Here is a 17,766-nt window from a genome sequence, read left to right on the forward strand (position 1 = left end):
CAACATATTAAAAAAAATGACTTAAAAAAAAACAATGCACGATTACATTTGAAAATTAGTATTTTTGATATTTTACAATGATACAATCAAAATTGATATTTTATCGATCCGTCTAAATACCAATATTAAAACAAATAAAGGTGTCAACTAAAGTATTAACATTAAAACAAATGAAAGTGTTAACCAACTTAGCTGGTAAGAATCTTAACAGTTTATCGTAAAATTCTTGACTCGATTTACTATTTATCCTTTTTTTAAAAAAAATTAAATAAATAATTTATTATAATACATTATCATATATTTTATAGATTCAATTATACAAATCGGTGGGATAAATTATTGATATCAACGTACTTCCAATTGGAAGTTCCTCTCAAAGCGTGCCATTTCACCAAATCAATGCAAGTCGTTTATAGGGTTATGCGCGAATTCTAATGTGGTCAACCAGAAGATGGCGTACATCAAAGCACAAGCAACCAGTGATGGGCATGGATCACCTGCAGCAGTTGTGGTGCTGGAGAAGACCTCAGTGCATACTGATACAAATGGATGGTGGGTCCTCATTAGCTTCCTCCACATCCTCAATATCCAGTTGCACACCTGTAGTTGGAATAGAAGAAGAAGCAAGATGTGACTCGCCACCAAATTACAAGGAACAATGAACCATACAACAACCATCACAAAAAAGTAGCATCACAAGCGTCGCCACATTAGGTAAAAAGCATGGACAAATTTATACCAAGCATATTGTGAGATTTAAATGAATGAATGCCTTTTAACTCAGGGTATCAAGTACCCTGCCTTCAAATCCCAACTTAGATTGAAAATGTAGAACAAAAAAGTACAGATGAACAACTCATGTTGTGCAGTATGTGTTTTAGATGAAACACACTAATCATGGTCATCAAACAATCTGCCATAGTCCACTGGGAACAGTATTCTTTCTGACAGATAATAAGTGTTGATAAGCAAGCAAGTTAATCTTGGTTACATCATTCAAGTTTTTGCACACACCTAACAAACATTCTAATTTATGTAACATTTTAATTCATGAAGCTACAGTTGGAACTATAACAGAGTCTGATACTTCATCTCATTCTTTATGGCACTCCTCTCTTTTTTATTGGCAAAAGGGGTGGCTAATACAGCTAGTAGGTGCTTAATTGTGTAAACTTTGCAAACAGACACCCAAAGAGGAGAAATGAAGGGCATTTTTGCCATGAGGACACAAGGCTTAAAAGATGAAAAGGCTTATGAACAACTAAGAGAAAAAAGAGAAACTAGTGAATTGCCAAGGCTTGGACCCCAAAATGATAGAAAACGGAATAAAACATAACTAAATGACTGTACTTGGGGGGGCTCTACAGTTTGAGCTGTTTTTTTTTGGGAGAATAATTGATTTGCTAATAACCATGAAAGTATTCTCCGAACAGTTGAAGATATTTGTGAGGGATTCTATACCTAGCATAAATAATGACTATTTTTTTCTCCTAGCAAGCATCTAGACATAAAATAAAAGCTACATCATAAATTGGTCGTTGCATGCACCAGCATTTCTTGATTCATTAACCGATCCAATCATTCAGGTTGGCTGGCAGAAGAACTTCAATCAAGGTTAGCAAGGGAAGCTCTGATGGACTAAACAATCATTGATGAGAAAGTTTCATCCTTATCCTTGTCAAGGTAGTGATTGATAGTTCCCAAAGCATCATCAGTTGGGAAGCCCCATCCTCGTTGCTGTCATGGAACAGCCACCAAAAACACTCAGAAAAGTGAAATTTTACAAGAAAAAGAAGAAGATAATGCACAGGCCTCATCCTTATCCTTGACAAGTGCATTGATTGATAATTCTTAACCGATTAGTAGTTGCGAGGCCTCATTCTTGTCCCTGTCAAAATTTGCCTACTAATACCATGGACATGACTCATCGTGTGAGTCAGACAATTCCAAAGAGATGAGCAAGTAGCATGAATGATTGATTGTGACCTTGATATATTCTAATGAGGTTGTTGCTTGATCAGTTCAAATCATCCATCCAACTCCGTGACCGAAAATAAGGATAGTCTGACAGAAAAATGCTGGTTATCAAAAAGATATTAAGTTTGAGAGACAACCATTGAGTTCAAAAAAATGAAAATCTTAAAGATCATTAGCAAAGGAAAAAAGAAGCAGGACACAACTGACAGCAGCAGAGCAGAGCTAGAGAAATATTTTAGCTTAAACAATGCAACTGATTGAAAGCCATAATTCTAATTGGGAGATTATGTACCATAAAACATGGACTACCTGTTTACAAGGATGAAGTTTAGTAGTCTCATTGTGGTATAGTTTAAGCTCCTGCCATCACATGATTATGCCAGTCGAGTGTCAGAAATGGTGTATAGCTAAAATAGACATGTAATCTGTAAGTTCGCTAAAACAGATGCCTTTTATATAAACAGCCACAAAATATAGTAAAAGTAAAACAAGGATACTTCTTGCAGGTTCCATGAGAATAGTATACCAGTTGTATACAGAACTAAGATAGTATGCTTGAAACTTCTGATGATCCCAGTAACAATTACCAAAATCTTGTTGCTCGTCTTGTAGAGGGAAGCTACAGCAAATTATGATGCCATCATGCAATGAGATTTGCAATCATATAGCTGCCTTGATCTGCTCTCCAAGACTTGCAAAAGAATGCATGTCACAGTCTTTGTAATATCTCTTCTTCAGAGTAGTTGGTAACAAACTTCACTGCATCAAGGTGACTATGCATTTTAAATGGCAGCTAATGCTTTAAATCTCATGTGACATTGATCATAATTGCAAAATTCTTTTCAATGTGAATGTGATATTATGTCATGATTTCTACAATTTCATACACATGGCCTTGCAGGAAGATCTCTGAGAATAAGGATGGCACATAATATTGAAGATAATTATTGTTAATTGGCCTGCTAAACCCTTTGACTATATTAATTTGCTGAGCTAATTCATGCTGAGTACAAAATTAATAGATAAAAAAGTAAACAGTAATTTTCTTATGTTATATTGGCAATTTAAAATATATTGATTGCCAAGTCATATAGACTTTTTTGGTGAAAGCAGGAAGGAAAATCTTCCACCTAAAGAAATACATGGGTCAAATCCTTTTGACAATATGTCCACAAGGATTCAAACAAAAACCTCTTCAATTGGTAGAGGGGTACAAATCACAGACAAAATGTTATGGAAGACGCTATCAGTTAACAGTACCTGCTAAATCATAACCACTCGATGCTGTTTCCGAAAAAACAAAAAACATTTGAAATAAGCATGAATGACTAGCATAAAATTCTGGATTCTTCTCTACCATGTGATATCTTAACCTGCCTAGTATTGGCTGTAATAAGTTACCCCCTTGTTAGTTGCAATATTTGGTAATGGTCATCACCGAAGATTATAATCCCATCTACTTTGTTATTCAAAAATCACATTTCAGAATATAGTTCCTCCAGAGAGCAAAGGGAACATACACAATGAATCTTTTGATTCCTTTTCTCTCTTAGGGTTGACCATATACGAAGAGTTGAAGACGTTGCACAGAGATAACCTATTCACTGTAAAACATGTGGTAACTTGATGACTTTTTTAGCACAAATATCTGATACTACTAGTATACAGTAACATTAGTTATCAGCTTCTAAAAATAACTGTTACATTGGTGGTTGCCCTAAATAAAATAATGGCTGGAGCCTGTTTCTATCAGGGCCAATTCAATATTTGAAAATATGATCTACAGTGATGATAGCAAAAGAAGATGAAAGAGGCAGTACTGCTGATACCATTTTGGCAATGGATTGCCCCTAGATGATCCAGTATATCAGATATATTTAGATGGCCCACCAACAATCTTACAAGGCTAAGAAATGCGCTGTCATTCTTGATTGCAATCCAATATATTCACATTGGTTATGCTCAGATATGGTTTTGATAAACCTATGTTCTACACTATCATTCTTGATAACGAAGGATACCAGCAAAGAGACGGGAGAAATCCGTCGGCGAAGAAGGGAAACGCGGAGTACTTGACGAGTGAGGGGATTTGGAGTTTCTTTTGTCAGGGATTCCGAAACTAGAGTTAGGGTTTCTAAAACATGATGGATTGAGATTTGAGGAACTAAAGAGGCAATGGGTTCGGGGGGAGGGAAGATACCAGTGAGGCGTGGAGGATGAGGAACTCGAGCAGGCGATGGCAGAGGCATGGAGGGATCGAAAAGGAGGAGGACGGGGCACCGTCTCCCCCATTTGCATCAGTCTCTCCATCTCCGTCCCCATCTCCATGAATCGGTAGCAGGGCGCGAAAAAATGAACCGCAATCATAAGAACCGGACTGGCTTGCAAACAAACCAAACGAAGGGCCAACGGATTACGGAACGAACCGGTGGGTCGATTATTTAAATGGTATATATATATATGAAAGGATAATTTTTCTTAAAAAGTTTTTTTTTGTTTACTTTTCGTTACCATTTTTCATTTATTCCATTTGGTGCCTCATATTTCATATTGTTACCTTCGTACGGCTATCGTTGATCCATTACGATGCCCCACATTTGTCACAATCGTAATGTTAAAACTAAGAAAGAGATATAGAGATTAGAAAGGGTCAGGAGAAGAGAGATAAGATGATTATTAGCAACACAAAAGGAAATAAGATGAGGGTCTTTGAAGAGGGGCGTGGAAACAAAGGGAAGCTGAGGGCCTGTTCGCAACCTCGTTGACTTAGGCCTTGTTGAAGGAAAAGCCAAACTATGGTTGTCTCCTTCCTCTCGGGTCTCTTTCCCTTCATCGATGACCTTAGTGTATAAGGAAAATCTAACAATTGACATGGTGGATGACAAAAGACAACGAGACAAAGGTGATAAAGCGATAATTAGAGGCATTATAAGTATTATAGAAAATATAGTTCACAAAAGAATGAGAAAAGTAAAAATTATAGACACCTTCATAGAAAAATATAAAAAGAGGAGCTTTTCCAAGAAATTCACCCTATATTAAATAACTACTATCAAATAAATTTTTAATGATATGATATTTATTATAAAAAAGATTAAAGATATTTTGATCATTTTTAGAAAATTAAAATAGGTCCAATCTACGTCAATAAGCTAGAATTTGATGCAAAGTTAGCCATGTGGGTCAAATTAAGTTTAGAGAAATTAATGTTAGCACCAAATTAGATGTAGAAGATGATAATAAAATAAAATAATTGGGGGATGAAATTAAATACTAATAATACTTATGGACTAATTAATTATAGCGAATCTCTTTTATTGATGCAATCCATGAAATTTATTTATTTATTTAATCTTTTTTTTTTGTATCATTTCAGTTTCATGGGATGTAATTTATTTGAAGAAGAATAACGAGTGATTCTTGGAGATGGATTTGGGTAATGTAAAGCCCAGATATTGGCCCATGGAAGCCCAGTCTTCTGTTCCATCCATCTTCACCACCTCGCCACCCTCATCAAATAGAAGAGGCCACTGTTTGGAAGGTAATGATGGCTTGGCTTCACTCCCTCTCTGTTGCATCAGACACATGCCCACCGTATCTCCATGGATTGACATGCTTCCCCCTTATTTACCACCACCCTCCTCGCCTCGATAACACGTCAACAGCCTCTCGGTTTCACCTTCGGTTCGTCCTCCGTGACCTTGGCCGGAGGTGCGTCTCCAGTCCTCCTCCTGTTCTCTTATCTATCAAAGTCGTCCTTTTTCAGTTCTTTTACGTGATCCTTTTGGTGATTTCCGCTGACATCGAGTGGTATGATTGAGACTTCGAGTTAAATGATCAGGAAAATGATGAACTCGGTGGAAGAAAGATGAAGGCTGTTGTTTTGTCTGCCATCGTATTTCGGTCGTTCTTATTCATGAAAATAATGTGGGACTAGGCTTTCTTGTAGTATTCTCTGCGCGTAATCTCAAGAATCCTGCTTGATGATATCCCTCATTGATTCAATGTGCGGGAATGATCGAAGAAAGGTTCTTGCTCACTTAAGTTATTCCTGAACTTAACATCAAGAACCCTGACTGATGATGCCCTCTTAAAGAAAGTCGGTGAAAGAGAGTTCTTGTGTTTAAATTACATTCTGACGCCCCTTTTTCCTTCTTTTTTGGATCCTACCAATTCCGTGTGTGTGCTGTGGTATTGGCTGCTCATGGATAAATTCTCATGTAATCTTGAAATGGTCCTCTTCTTTGTATTAGAAGAGGGGAAAGGTCTTCGTCTTGGCTCCCAAACCCATCATGATCAAATATTCTTTTGCATACAACTTTGAAAAAACTACCTAATGATATCTTTTTAACTACTGTAAGAACAATGGGAAATTATAATAAAACCTTCTAATACTTTGTTTTCAAAGAATGCATCTTCTTTTGCTTATGTTGTTTTATTTCATTTGTTTTTGACTGGAATGAGGCTAAAAAGAGGACTCTGAGTGTATTTTAATTGTGTCTATAGCTATTTCTTATAGCTTTTGATGTTATTTTTTTTATAGATATTATGCTTCTGAATTTTGTCTAGCTTGGACACCAGTCCGAGAGCTTGTTGTTGGTGTTGGATGCTCCTGAAATATGTCTGTTCTCTTGGGGTTTGACAGTTCTATCGATGGATTCGGCTAATCCTAGGCCAGATAAAGTTGCTCAACTTCACAAAGAATATACGATACCGCATGGTCACCACCTGCTTAGCCATACCAGGGCTGACAATTACTTTAATTATGTCCACTCAGGTGTTCCAAGGCACATCACGATATTTGAAGAGGATGGCTGGTTAGAACTCCCTGAGGCATTATCACGGCCTTTCATTAAAGGATTCAGAGAGGGAAGATCCTCTGTAAATTTATATGTGAACAAGGAGCTATTTCTCTTAATTGATTTCTCCTCAATGGTCCTGATAAATATCAGAATTCGGAAGATGCAGTCAGTGGCATGGATGGACGAAGCTGGCAAGTCCTTTTTACCTTATATGGCTCTTCTGCAGGAGGGCATTCCTCCAACCGAATTTGATGCCTGGATCTTGGCCTGTGGATGTGGGATACAAAGTGCAAGCAGTTTACAACTTGCAGAAAATGAAGTTCCAATCTCACAGCAGCCTTTTCTATATCCATTTGTGTCTAGACTTCAAAGAAGCAGTGCAAGTTTTCTTGCTGTTCAGGAAACATTTTTATCAGGAATGGGGCCATTTGCAACACCTGCTAGCATATTAGATATCTATGCGTGCAATGGTCGACATAGGCTGGAAGCCTTCGAGAGACAAATAGAGTTCACTGCTAGGGAACGTGGGAATGCAAATGTGAAGTATGGATGGTATGGCTCAACAGACAACCGCATAACCGAAGCTCTTATAAATGGTTTTGGCCACAGTGGGAGGCTCAGTGAAGTAGGAGTTCTAGGCACTGGCATCTATTTGACACCTCAGGATCGTGCTTTTGCCAGGTGCTCTTCATAATTTGTATTGTTTCATCGAGCTATAATGACATTCTAATACTGTGATTTTTGTTTCTGATACCGAGACCCTTTTTAGCAAGTAATATACTATGCAACATTTAAAGAGATCAGATCATCTTCATCTTTAGCTCAAACTATATTTCCTTCTATTGGAACTTATTGGTAAGCATACTGCAATAATGAACCCATAGAGCACTGAATTGACTATTAATGTTAGTATCGTTTTCATTCATTTTATATTGTTGTCTCCTTCTGTTACCCAAGAGTGAAAATTCCAACTGGATATTGAATATGCTGCAGTATCCCAGGAGTAGGCTGCAACCAACTGTTAACATCAGATCACAGTGAATGTAACTGTAAAGGGACCTCTATGGTTAATTGGCTTAGATTTGAAATATTATGAGTTGGCCAAACATTTTTTTCCCTAATTATCAAATCTCGCACCATGTGGAAATAGTTTACCATGTAGATCACCCAATTGTCATTCAAAATGGATATTTTTTATTAATCAAAGATAGTGCTCAAGCAAAAAAAGAATCACATACATCACCCAATTATCATCCAAAATGGCATTGTTGATTAGTTAAGTGTAGTGCTGGAGCAAAAATCAAATGCCATACATATTATTATATAAGCTCAACCACACACACACACACCGATGTAATGCACATCTATAGATAAATTCAAGATATGTCTCTATTGATAAATTTAAGATATCTCTGTCTCATCTGCCATGCATATAGTGTACCATAGAGGTAAAATACGTCCAAAGATATCCTGCATCTAGTAGATTGTCCTTGAAAGCATTATAATCAATACCATTGGATGTGATCCAGTTGCAATCAAAGTGCCTAGAAACTAAAACTTGGCATTACTCTGTATTTCATGATCCAATATTTTTTTCTTAAACATTTGGTTTTCAAATTGTACAAACAAGTTTAGTATATGATATCATATCTGCTTAACTGTTTAGATAAACATCAACATCTTGAAAAATTCAAATTGCATTGTTTAGAGCAAGGTGTGTAATACCGTACCATACCAGTGTTTCGAGATTGGCTCGATACGGTATGGTACTGGCGTACCGAGCAATACACCAGGGCTTATCGAGTGATTTTAAATATTTTTTCCTCTTACTGTAGCACTGTAGCACTGCTACAATGTACACTGTAACACTATAGCACGGTTCGTCCGGTAACAAGCGGTCTGCATACCGATATGCTGTCAGACTGGTACATACCGCCCGTACCAAGCGATACTATTCGAAATTGCATACCATGAGTATGTTCTACACTATTTACCATGGAACTTTCCTCGTTGAAAATACAAAATATGGGAAGAGTTAAATTTTGGTTTCTAGACATTTTAGGTGCACTATATCATGTTTAATGGTTTATGATAATCCTAAAATGCCAAACATTTGATAGTTTCAAAGTATTTCTGTCTCAATCCTGTTGTATATCATACTATTTATTTTTAAAATTAACTGTGGCCATGGGCTAGTTATTAATGCAAGATGTTCTTCTGATCTGAATTTTCTGTTATTTCTTGCTTTCTGTAAATCCAGCATTAGACTCTGTGAAGTGGGAAGTGGAGTACAACATATGCTGCTTTGCCGGGTTATCATGGGGAATGCAGAGCAAGTCCGGCCAGGATCAAAGCAATACTGCCCTAGAAAGAAATATGATATGGGTGTTGACAATGTTCTAAATCCAAAGTGTTACATTGTGTGGTCGACACATCTGGACAAATATATCTACCCAGAGTACATGGTCCGTTTTGCACTGCCCTCAAGAAACAAGGGTACTGTGATGCAACTGGACTCTTAACACATTTCATAAGCATTCCTATAATTCATGTGGTTATCTGTTTATTTCCATCTCTTCAGAGTACTTGTGTGGACTAAAGGATATAAGGTTCCATGTGGAAGATCACAAGGTTTGACTGAGCAATTCTCTCTCTTTAACCCTTGTGTCAATATAAAATTTATAATGTGTAGCTCGGATACTTTCTAGTTTGCTTTTTGTTCTCTTGTGACAAAAGGTTATTAGGTTATTTTGTTAGTTCCTGTTTTACTTACCACTATGCAGGCTTGGTATGAATTAGCGGGGTCATTAGAACCTTTTGCACTGCTGTATGTAGAACTCCATGATAGGATAGCTCCTTGGGCTAGGAGATTGTTTCTTCATTATCTTATGGAGTTTAAGGTATGTCACGAGAACTTTGGGTTGAAATTTGAATTAGCCTTTTCTTTTTTCCTTTTTTTAAGGGATATACTGGTTTCTTTGACAGAGGGATATAATAACTCGAGAAGTTCTAATCATGAAAATGGGTTCATTTGTTCAAGAGCTGCTTCCAGCACCTGAAACAGCCACAGGAAGAGTAAGTTGCACTAGACAATCGATAGATGAGTCGACAGGCTATTCATTCAAAATTTAGGAATTCTATTTACCTTATTTGTTTTTGGCATTTTTGTTAGATTTCATGTATGCTCTCTAGTGGGAAGAATTACCTCTACCAAATTTGGAGATTGCTCTGGCTAATTTGCTTAGCTTTAGTAGTTCATTCTTTACTTTTGTTTTGTATGATATTATACTCTTAAGTAGAATCAACTTAATATCAAATGTTTAAACGCCAAGGGATAATATTGCAGAAAGTAAAGCAGGTAAAATTATGCTTTGAATTTGTGTTTCATCAAATAATGTATATTAATTACTAGTTACTAGCCTCAATCTAGTTCTACATTGTGCTTCACATGCAGATGGATATAATATGATCCTTTCTGTCAAGAAAAAATTCTCATGATTCTGTTATTTCAAGATGCAGGGGAGTGATCATATGGCATCTTCCATCATTCCTGGTAACACTTTTGGACCAGGAACGGAGTCTACTTCAGCAATGATGTGTAGGATTACTTTTCTTGCAATGGCTACAGAAAACAGAAGTACTGGAATGACACAGCCTGGTAATTCTGCTTCAAGACAGTAGCAAAATCATGGTGCTAATCCTTGAGCATTTGAGGTAATTCATGGATATGAAAGTTTAGCTTACGTATTATTCAATAAACAGTTTCTTATCATTTGTCTGGGATATACCAAATATGATCTTCATATTGTTTGTCTGGGACATACCTACTCTTTGTGTTTTAAGTCTTTCAATAAATAAATTTATCAAGTCTTTTGTTTTTTCTTCTGACTCTCTCTCTCTCTCTCTCTCTGGCTCTTGGTTTCTTATGATTGAGTTTCCCGTCGTTTTTAGTATGTAATCACAAAAATGAAAACTTCAGCTCATCTAATTGTTTGTGCAATTTTATGGCATAAATATGTCACTCTTTGCACTCCAAACTTCTGTAGATGTTCATTGAGAACTTGCGTTTGGGTAGCATCAGCACATTTACAGATATGGCATTAGATCTGATTCTGTAAGCCTTCAGTATAGTTTGAGGATTTGATAGGATCATCCTATCAAGCATTGATCTTAAGATGCAAAGATCCTGATATATTTGTCTAAGATAAATGTATTGGATGGTACCGATGGATTTGAAGATTTTAACTAGATATATTTGTCTAGTGCTAAAATCTTATCACAAACGAAAACTTGTGACAGTTTGTGAACAATCATTCCAAGAATCAGTTTTGCTGGTGGATACACTTAATATGAAAATCAAAATGCTGAGTAAGGAAGTGGATCAACACAAAGAAACTGAGAGAGCTTGAAAGATGTACAAAGGAGAGGAAAACTGAGCTTTAGATCACACTGACAGTAGACATGACACTGGAAGTGACCTGGCGAAGTATCATGCCTAACACTATTTTCCCCTGCAAAGATCATAGGGATGAAACTTTACTTGTAGTGTTCTCTAACCTTTAGATCTATCTCATCTTTTTAGCTCTGATATTTCTTGATCAGTTACAAATTGTTTAGTTTCTGGCAGTAGGTTTCTTTTTTCCAAAACTTCAAATTTAAGTCTAAACAAATATCATATTTGACTTTTGCCACAGAGAGAAGAAATCACATTGCCAGCATATGCATATAGGAACAATGATAGGATTTACTAAGTTTCAGATTCTCAGACAACAAACAGTTGGCTAGCATCCATGTAGAAGTCATCTGAAACTGACCAATCGTAGTAAATATCATCATTGAATTTTGATACAACTAATAGTTTGAGGATTGTGGCACAATCAGGGTTCTTCCCTCCTACATTGAGCTATGAAGCTCTTTGGTCACACTCCATTTGTGAAGAACACTGCCAAATGCATCATAGAACACCACCTGAGCCATGGTCTTGGTCAGCTGCAGGGACATGAACCCTTGGCCATCGTAGAAGAATCGAAGTTTGTCGGCATTCGAATTGAAGACACCCCTCCATGACTTTGAACCACCTCCACTGGTTAGGTATTGGATTGGACTACCAATGAGGGATAGACTGTTAGGTCTCTTGAAACAATCCTTGTCATATATCTTCATGTGGAGGAGAAGACACTAAATCCTGTACCTGTCATTACTGCTAATGTGCTCGAGGCAGTGGTCATGTCCATTTACATACAGATCAACTCCATGAGCCTGAGAAATTTTGGTAGCATCAGTATATATCTTGAGAACCAATCTCAAAACTTTAGCATCTCTTTGAGCTAAATCACCTTAAGAATTGGGAGGAGTGATGAGAGGAGCTCCTTTGTATCTCTATGTATGCTCACGCTCCTTATTGTGTGGTGTCCTACTACAACCTTCCATGTTGCTCTTGATTCCTTCAGTGCTGAATCCAAATCCTAATGACACAATAGAACACCTCATGGTACAGAACTTTCATGCAGTGTTAAACATGATTATAATTCTACGTTCTTTTGCATCTTTGCTTGAGCTGATACATGAAGGATTATGACACAGATGAATTTTGTACCTTCAACAGATTCGAAACGTAAGTTTGGCGCGGGGCGACTTCCCTCCAGTCGTAGTGATGGCTCTCGGGATTGTTCCAGTAATGATCAACAAAGGGAGTTGTATCCACAAAGAAGAAGTCCACAATTTCTAGTTTTCAGAAGGCAAAAGAAGTAAAAGATGAAGTGATATCTACGATTCTACATAAGCTTGTGCTTCCTTCAAAGACATTTCTGCACCTGCGTTAAGGATGAAGGATCTCAAGCAGAGCCATTTGTTATCGAGTTCTCGGAGGACAGGGCTCAGTTGTGCCAGCACATCGCCCCTGTAATCATGATTCCCCAAAACTAGAGAGAGAGAGACCTGTTTTATTAGATAGTCACCCAAAGTGTTGAAGAACACAGAAGAAGATGAACGAGGAACATACCGCTGTACCATTGCTTCTGTAGGCTCTTTGCTGTGTACACATTGGTGAATGATTCCTCGAATGCCTTGTCGTCGACGCCGGTCAGGCCGCTGTCGTAGAAGTTGTCGCCGGTGGATACCACGAAATCTATGTCGAGCTCCTCCCCGATCCTTCCCATCTGCGACCAATGAACTCGAAGAGAGTGGGAATCTACACATCCCGGGAATGAGAAGGAAGAGAGTTGCGCATCAAGAGAGATATGGCAGCCAACCTGAGTTGCCACTTGAGTTTGATTGAACTCCCCTTTTCTTCCCCAGTCGCCGATTACCAACAGGCTGAGAGATCCATCGTTCTTGATCGAGTGCTCCAGCTTCTGGAGCTCCGCAGAGGAAGAAACGAGGGAGAGAACGAGAGCCAAAGCCATGATCTTGCAGGAGAAGCTGGCCATGGCCGTGGTCGATGGAGGACAGCTACACGAAGGACAGCGAGTGATCAAGGAGGAGTAGGGTATACATAACGACGCGAAGGACGGGCATGGGTGGCCAATCGAATCTAGAGGGTGATCCTAATGATTGGAAATGGACAAAGAAGGGCAGTGGAATCTAGTGAGATAAGCTTTTGTAATGCGGGGGGACCCGACGCTGGCCCACGTCACGTAGCCTGCCGACTTGGCACGACGTTGTGCCGATAAGGACGGGACACGTATTCGACTAAGATCATGGGGATCATCTGTTAGGCCTCAAGCAAGGTTCACCAAGTTCTTATAATCGATTATTGTGGGTCCTCTGCAACGTCTGCCACATCGAGTTTTGCTGACGCCAGCAGTGTATCCCGCCGGTCTTGTTCTGGTCAAAGAGGGCAGAGATTCAGCACAGCTGTGACGTCATACTCATGGGGGTGACACAGCAGCACGACAATGGGTTTGATCCGTCGATAGCGATGACAAACGGCAGAGAGGACAAAAAAGTGCTAAGAGAATTATATTTAATAATAAAATAATGAAAATCTCTCTCATAATTATATTGGTGAAAATAATTATAACACTTGTATGAAAACGAAGATGCTACACTATCATAAAGAGGTCATATCTTATCAGTCTTGTTCTCGTTTTCGTCACAAAGGAAGAGGTTCGGGTGAACGAGAGTTGATCCATCATATTCTGAATTGAGGGTTCGGGTGACAAAGCAACGTAACGAGAGGGTTGATCCATCAATGGTGCCAACGAAGAATGACGAGTAGGTGAAGGAGAAAAGAGGGAAAAGAAGTGCTAAGAGAATTAAATTTAATTAAAAGGAAGGATGAAAATCTTTCTTATATTCAATAACCTTTAGGGTTCAATAAAAAATAAAAAAAAAATCATTCTAAAAATAATAAATCACTAATAAATTAGATATGTTGTATACAATAAAATATATTAATATTACATTAATAATTGAGTTTTGTCATGAAAGAAAAAATGAGAAAAAAATTATTACGACTTGTCTACAAGAAATAAAAATTTTAACTTAGCTCTTGTTTCATCACTCAAAAGTAAAAAATGATCTAATAACTATGAAAATAATAAATCAATAGTACTTTAGATAGATTACATATAATAAAAAAAATATTTGAATAAGTTTTAACAATTGAGTTTTATAATTCTTATTTATGATCTAATAACTATGTCGAACTTTTTCATTAAAAAAAGAAAAAAAAATATCTAAAAACTAAAATTTTAGTAGAGTTCGTCAGATGACCGACCCACTCAGACGGGAGGGAGGCAACGAAGGTGACGGGGGGCGGCGTCACTCGCGATGCGACCGGTGGAATGATAAGGAGTATCTTCGTCGGAGTATACTTATCATAACCTGCAGAGTTCAGGAATATCACATGGGCATGACAGCAATCATTCACGGCTTCTTTAGACATAAATCGGAAAAGGATGGGAATTCAATGATATCAATCAATCAATGCCTGCAGAGGAAATCCATGAGCGGTTGTGGAAAGCAACGGAAGCTGTGGGCTGTACCAGAAGACCAGCCCGGCCGCCGCCTTCGCCGGGTTTCACAAACTGCTACGCGCATCACTTGTTCGCTGATATGTCGCAGAACCGAAAACTTCGTATCGGGTCACCTAAAACAACTTTTGCCTTGGGATTTGGAGATGGCAGTAAACAGTTGGCTAAGATATCAGGCCCTGATGGATGTCGGTATAATGGTGAAGACTCCCACCGCAAGTCTCCAACTGTCATTAACTACCTATTGATTTTATTGTCCTTTTATGGTTTATTACAAAGATATTTTCTTTATTTGTAAGAGTAAGATTGCATGAATTGTTATTATTGTGCATTAGATTGTCTTTTTCATGATCTTCTACAATGATATGAAGGAGACATGTTTGCTGCTTGCAGTGAAGGAATCATAAGCAAAATGGCAGCCTCAGAAGAAGCCAAACGCAGCAAATTCTCCAACACAAGTTATAGATGATGTCGAGAACCAGAAGAACATGTTTGATCCGATTTAATGCCGCAGCCATCGATGGGCTGTCCCTCAGAGAACACCTTCATCCCTCTGCTAAAGACAATATGATCAAGAAAGGAAAGGAAAGCAAAGCAAAGCATGACAGTGTGGATCTCTGTCGACCAATGTGGCCATGTCTCCTGGTCTCGAAGCGATCAGAAGCATTTCCTGTGCACGATCGATGGACCAGACTCGTCGTACTCTGCCTTGGCAATCCACATCTGCAACCAAGTTCTGCTGTCAATGACCAAATCCGGCAGTACGAGTGCATGAATTGGTGGTTGAGAATCGAGGATGGTTAGATCACCTGTTGGAAGGTGCTGAGAGAGGCCAAGATGGAGCCGCCGATCCAGACGCTGTACTTCCTCTCCGGGGGCGCCACCACCTTTATCTTCATGCTGCTGGGCGCCAGCGCCGTGATCTCCTTGCTCATCCTGTCCGCGATGCCGGGGAACATGGTGGATCCTCCGCTGAGGACGATGTTGCCGTACAGGTCCTTCCTGATGTCCACGTCGCACTTCATGATGGAGTTGTACGTGGTCTCGTGGATGCCGGCGGCCTCCATCCCGATCATCGATGGCTGGAAGAGGACCTCCGGGCAGCGGAACCGCTCGGCGCCGATGGTGATCACCTGCCCGTCGGGAAGCTCGTACGTCTTCTCCACGGCCGAGGCGGTCTTGGCGGCCTCCATCTCTTGCTGGTAATCGAGCGCGATGTACGCCAGCTTCTCCTTCATGTCCCTCACGATCTCGCGCTCGGCCGTGGTGGTGAAGGAGTAGCCGCGCTCCGTCAGGATCTTCATGAGGTTGTCGGTGAGGTCGCGCCCCGCCAAGTCCAGCCGCAGAATCGCATGCGGCAGGGCGTAGCCTTCGTAGATCGGGACCGTATGGCTAACACCATCCCCGGAGTCGAGCACGATGCCTGCACGCACGAGGCACGCATCAGGACTGTCGCGGCCATGGCGATGACAGCGACCGTGGGCAAGGGAGTCCGACCGCGTACCAGTGGTTCTCCCGCTGGCGTAGAGGGAGAGAACAGCTTGGATGGCCACGTACATGGCGGGGGCGTTGAAGGTCTCGAACATGATCTGGGTCATCTTCTCGCGGTTGGCCTTGGGGTTGAGGGGCGCCTCCGTGAGGAGGACGGGGTGCTCCTCCGGGACGACGCGGAGCTCGTTGAAGAAGGTGTGATGCCAAATCTTCTCCATGTCGTCCCAGTTGTTGACGATGCCATGCTCGATGGGGTACTTGAGGGTCAGAATCCCCCGCTTCGACTGAGCCTCGTCGCCGACGTAAGCGTCCTTCTGGCCCATGCCCACCATGACGCCGGTGTGGCGTGGGCGACCGACGATGCTGGGGAAGACAGCCCTGGGAGCGTCATCACCGGCAAACCCAGCCTAAAGCAAGAGAAGAAGGCCATTGTAATGTCAATCCCAGTGGTGGTGGTGGTGGTGGTGGTGGCTTAGCAGTACACATAAAGTACCTTAACCATGCCAGTTCCATTGTCACACACAAGAGGTTGGATATCCTCACCCTCTGCCATGCTCTATCTCTGCCAAAGGAAGAAGAAGACTTCCTGTATTAGTAATGATGCAGAAAATATATAGAGACCCAATGATTAACTTAGTTTTCTCCATATTGTATAGCATAAAATGTCTAACATTCGCAATACAGACAATCAATCTGCATGCTGATTACATTTTCTCATCCTGACATTTTACGAAACCTGCATGTTTGCTCACAGAAATCCATGCAAAATCATGTTCTTGACATGGACGAGAGATGCAAATTATCTCTACGCAGTAATTCATCTCCAAAAGACTCCAAAATGAACGAGAAGATGAGATGAGTACCAGCACTAATGAAAGATCCTTCGGCAGGGGAAGGAGAGGGAGAAGAAGACTGAAGGGAATGAGAGAGATGGATCTGTCTTCTTCTCCCCTCTATTATTTCTTCTTCTCGGCGGCAGCGCGGTCGGGTTTTATACGGGAGAAGGCGTCGCAGCGGGCGGAGGTCCGCTTCGTGCGGCGCTCCGACCTCCAAAGCAACGGGTGTCCGCTTCTCCCTACCCGGCTTTTGTGGGACGATGTAGTGGCAATAGCAGTAGCATTGGATTTGTCGGGTTAGTGGAGGATGTACCCGATCCGTTTAAGTCGAATTATGTGATGAAGATGAGCTTGAATTAATAATTATGTATAAAGTATAAAAACACAACAATTCTATGCATTACAACATCAACAGTCATAGATCTTTTGTAGTTATTAAGATACATAAGAAGTCATATTCCTATTTAAGTTAAAAGTTTTAATTTTTAATTTATAATTTTTAGTAATTATTTTTAGATCTCTTTTGGTTGTGTCAATAATAATTATTTCATCTTTTCTTCTGATCATAGTATATGTACAACTTCTTAAAATCCTAATTGTTCAAGAATAATTATTTTCTTTATTCTTTCTGATAATTCTATACATCCATATCAATGTTGTTATCTCAACAATATAAATATTTTA

At 39.6% G+C, this 17,766-nt stretch overlaps 3 protein-coding genes and 1 long non-coding RNA gene across 4 annotated transcripts; 1 reads left to right on the forward strand and 3 right to left on the reverse strand.

Moving 5' to 3' along the window:
* Positions 1-345: 345 nt before the first annotated feature.
* Positions 346-4,356, reverse strand: LOC135651086 (uncharacterized). Its single transcript, XR_010501731.1, has 3 exons — positions 4,178-4,356; positions 2,287-2,736; positions 346-600 (listed from the first exon to the last, which is right to left on the reverse strand). It is a non-coding gene; the product is annotated as an uncharacterized LOC135651086 (long non-coding RNA).
* Positions 4,357-6,618: 2,262 nt separating this feature from the next.
* LOC103969927 (uncharacterized) lies at positions 6,619-10,460 on the forward strand. Its single transcript, XM_065171539.1, has 6 exons — positions 6,619-7,460; positions 9,040-9,275; positions 9,361-9,410; positions 9,563-9,679; positions 9,765-9,854; positions 10,299-10,460. The coding sequence occupies exons 1-6, from the start codon at positions 6,631-6,633 to the stop codon at positions 10,458-10,460; spliced, it is 1,485 nt and encodes a 494-aa protein (XP_065027611.1). The 5' UTR covers positions 6,619-6,630.
* Positions 10,461-11,583: 1,123 nt separating this feature from the next.
* LOC135650705 (purple acid phosphatase 3-like) lies at positions 11,584-13,262 on the reverse strand. The gene is made up of 7 exons (XM_065170251.1): positions 13,031-13,262; positions 12,781-12,937; positions 12,593-12,700; positions 12,376-12,503; positions 12,116-12,244; positions 11,971-12,038; positions 11,584-11,883 (listed from the first exon to the last, which is right to left on the reverse strand). Exons 1-7 carry the CDS (start codon positions 13,205-13,207, stop codon positions 11,673-11,675), a joined length of 978 nt encoding a protein of 325 aa, XP_065026323.1. The 5' UTR covers positions 13,208-13,262; the 3' UTR covers positions 11,584-11,672.
* A 1,962-nt stretch (positions 13,263-15,224) lies between these two features.
* On the reverse strand, positions 15,225-17,264 carry LOC135651497 (actin-like). Its single transcript, XM_065171581.1, has 5 exons — positions 17,110-17,264; positions 16,740-16,808; positions 16,260-16,653; positions 15,565-16,178; positions 15,225-15,478 (listed from the first exon to the last, which is right to left on the reverse strand). Exons 2-5 carry the CDS (start codon positions 16,797-16,799, stop codon positions 15,413-15,415), a joined length of 1,134 nt encoding a protein of 377 aa, XP_065027653.1. The 5' UTR covers positions 16,800-16,808; positions 17,110-17,264; the 3' UTR covers positions 15,225-15,412.
* Positions 17,265-17,766: the final 502 nt, after the last annotated feature.

This window comes from Musa acuminata, chromosome BXJ3-10 (assembly GCF_036884655.1).
Source record: "Musa acuminata AAA Group cultivar baxijiao chromosome BXJ3-10, Cavendish_Baxijiao_AAA, whole genome shotgun sequence".
NCBI classification, from domain to species: Eukaryota; Viridiplantae; Streptophyta; class Magnoliopsida; order Zingiberales; family Musaceae; genus Musa; species Musa acuminata.

Bases quoted from the DNA above. Each gene is read 5' to 3' on its own strand.
- LOC103969927 (XM_065171539.1), top strand. From the start codon at position 6,631: ATGGATTCGGCTAATCCTAGGCCAGATAAAGTTGCTCAACTTCACAAA. The intron at 9,276-9,360 runs GTACTGTGATGC...CCATCTCTTCAG, and splicing joins ACTGCCCTCAAGAAACAAGG to AGTACTTGTGTGGACTAAAG. The intron at 9,411-9,562 runs GTTTGACTGAGC...ACCACTATGCAG, and splicing joins TCCATGTGGAAGATCACAAG to GCTTGGTATGAATTAGCGGG.
- LOC135650705 (XM_065170251.1), bottom strand. From the start codon at position 13,207: ATGGCCAGCTTCTCCTGCAAGATCATGGCTTTGGCTCTCGTTCTCTCC. The intron at 12,701-12,780 runs GTATGTTCCTCG...CTCTCTCTCTAG, and splicing joins ACAGAAGCAATGGTACAGCG to TTTTGGGGAATCATGATTAC. The intron at 12,504-12,592 runs GTGCAGAAATGT...TCTGAAAACTAG, and splicing joins ATCCTTCATCCTTAACGCAG to AAATTGTGGACTTCTTCTTT.
- LOC135651497 (XM_065171581.1), bottom strand. From the start codon at position 16,799: ATGGCAGAGGGTGAGGATATCCAACCTCTTGTGTGTGACAATGGAACT. The intron at 16,654-16,739 runs GTACTTTATGTG...CTCTTGCTTTAG, and splicing joins ATGGAACTGGCATGGTTAAG to GCTGGGTTTGCCGGTGATGA. The intron at 16,179-16,259 runs GTACGCGGTCGG...TCGTGCGTGCAG, and splicing joins CGCCAGCGGGAGAACCACTG to GCATCGTGCTCGACTCCGGG.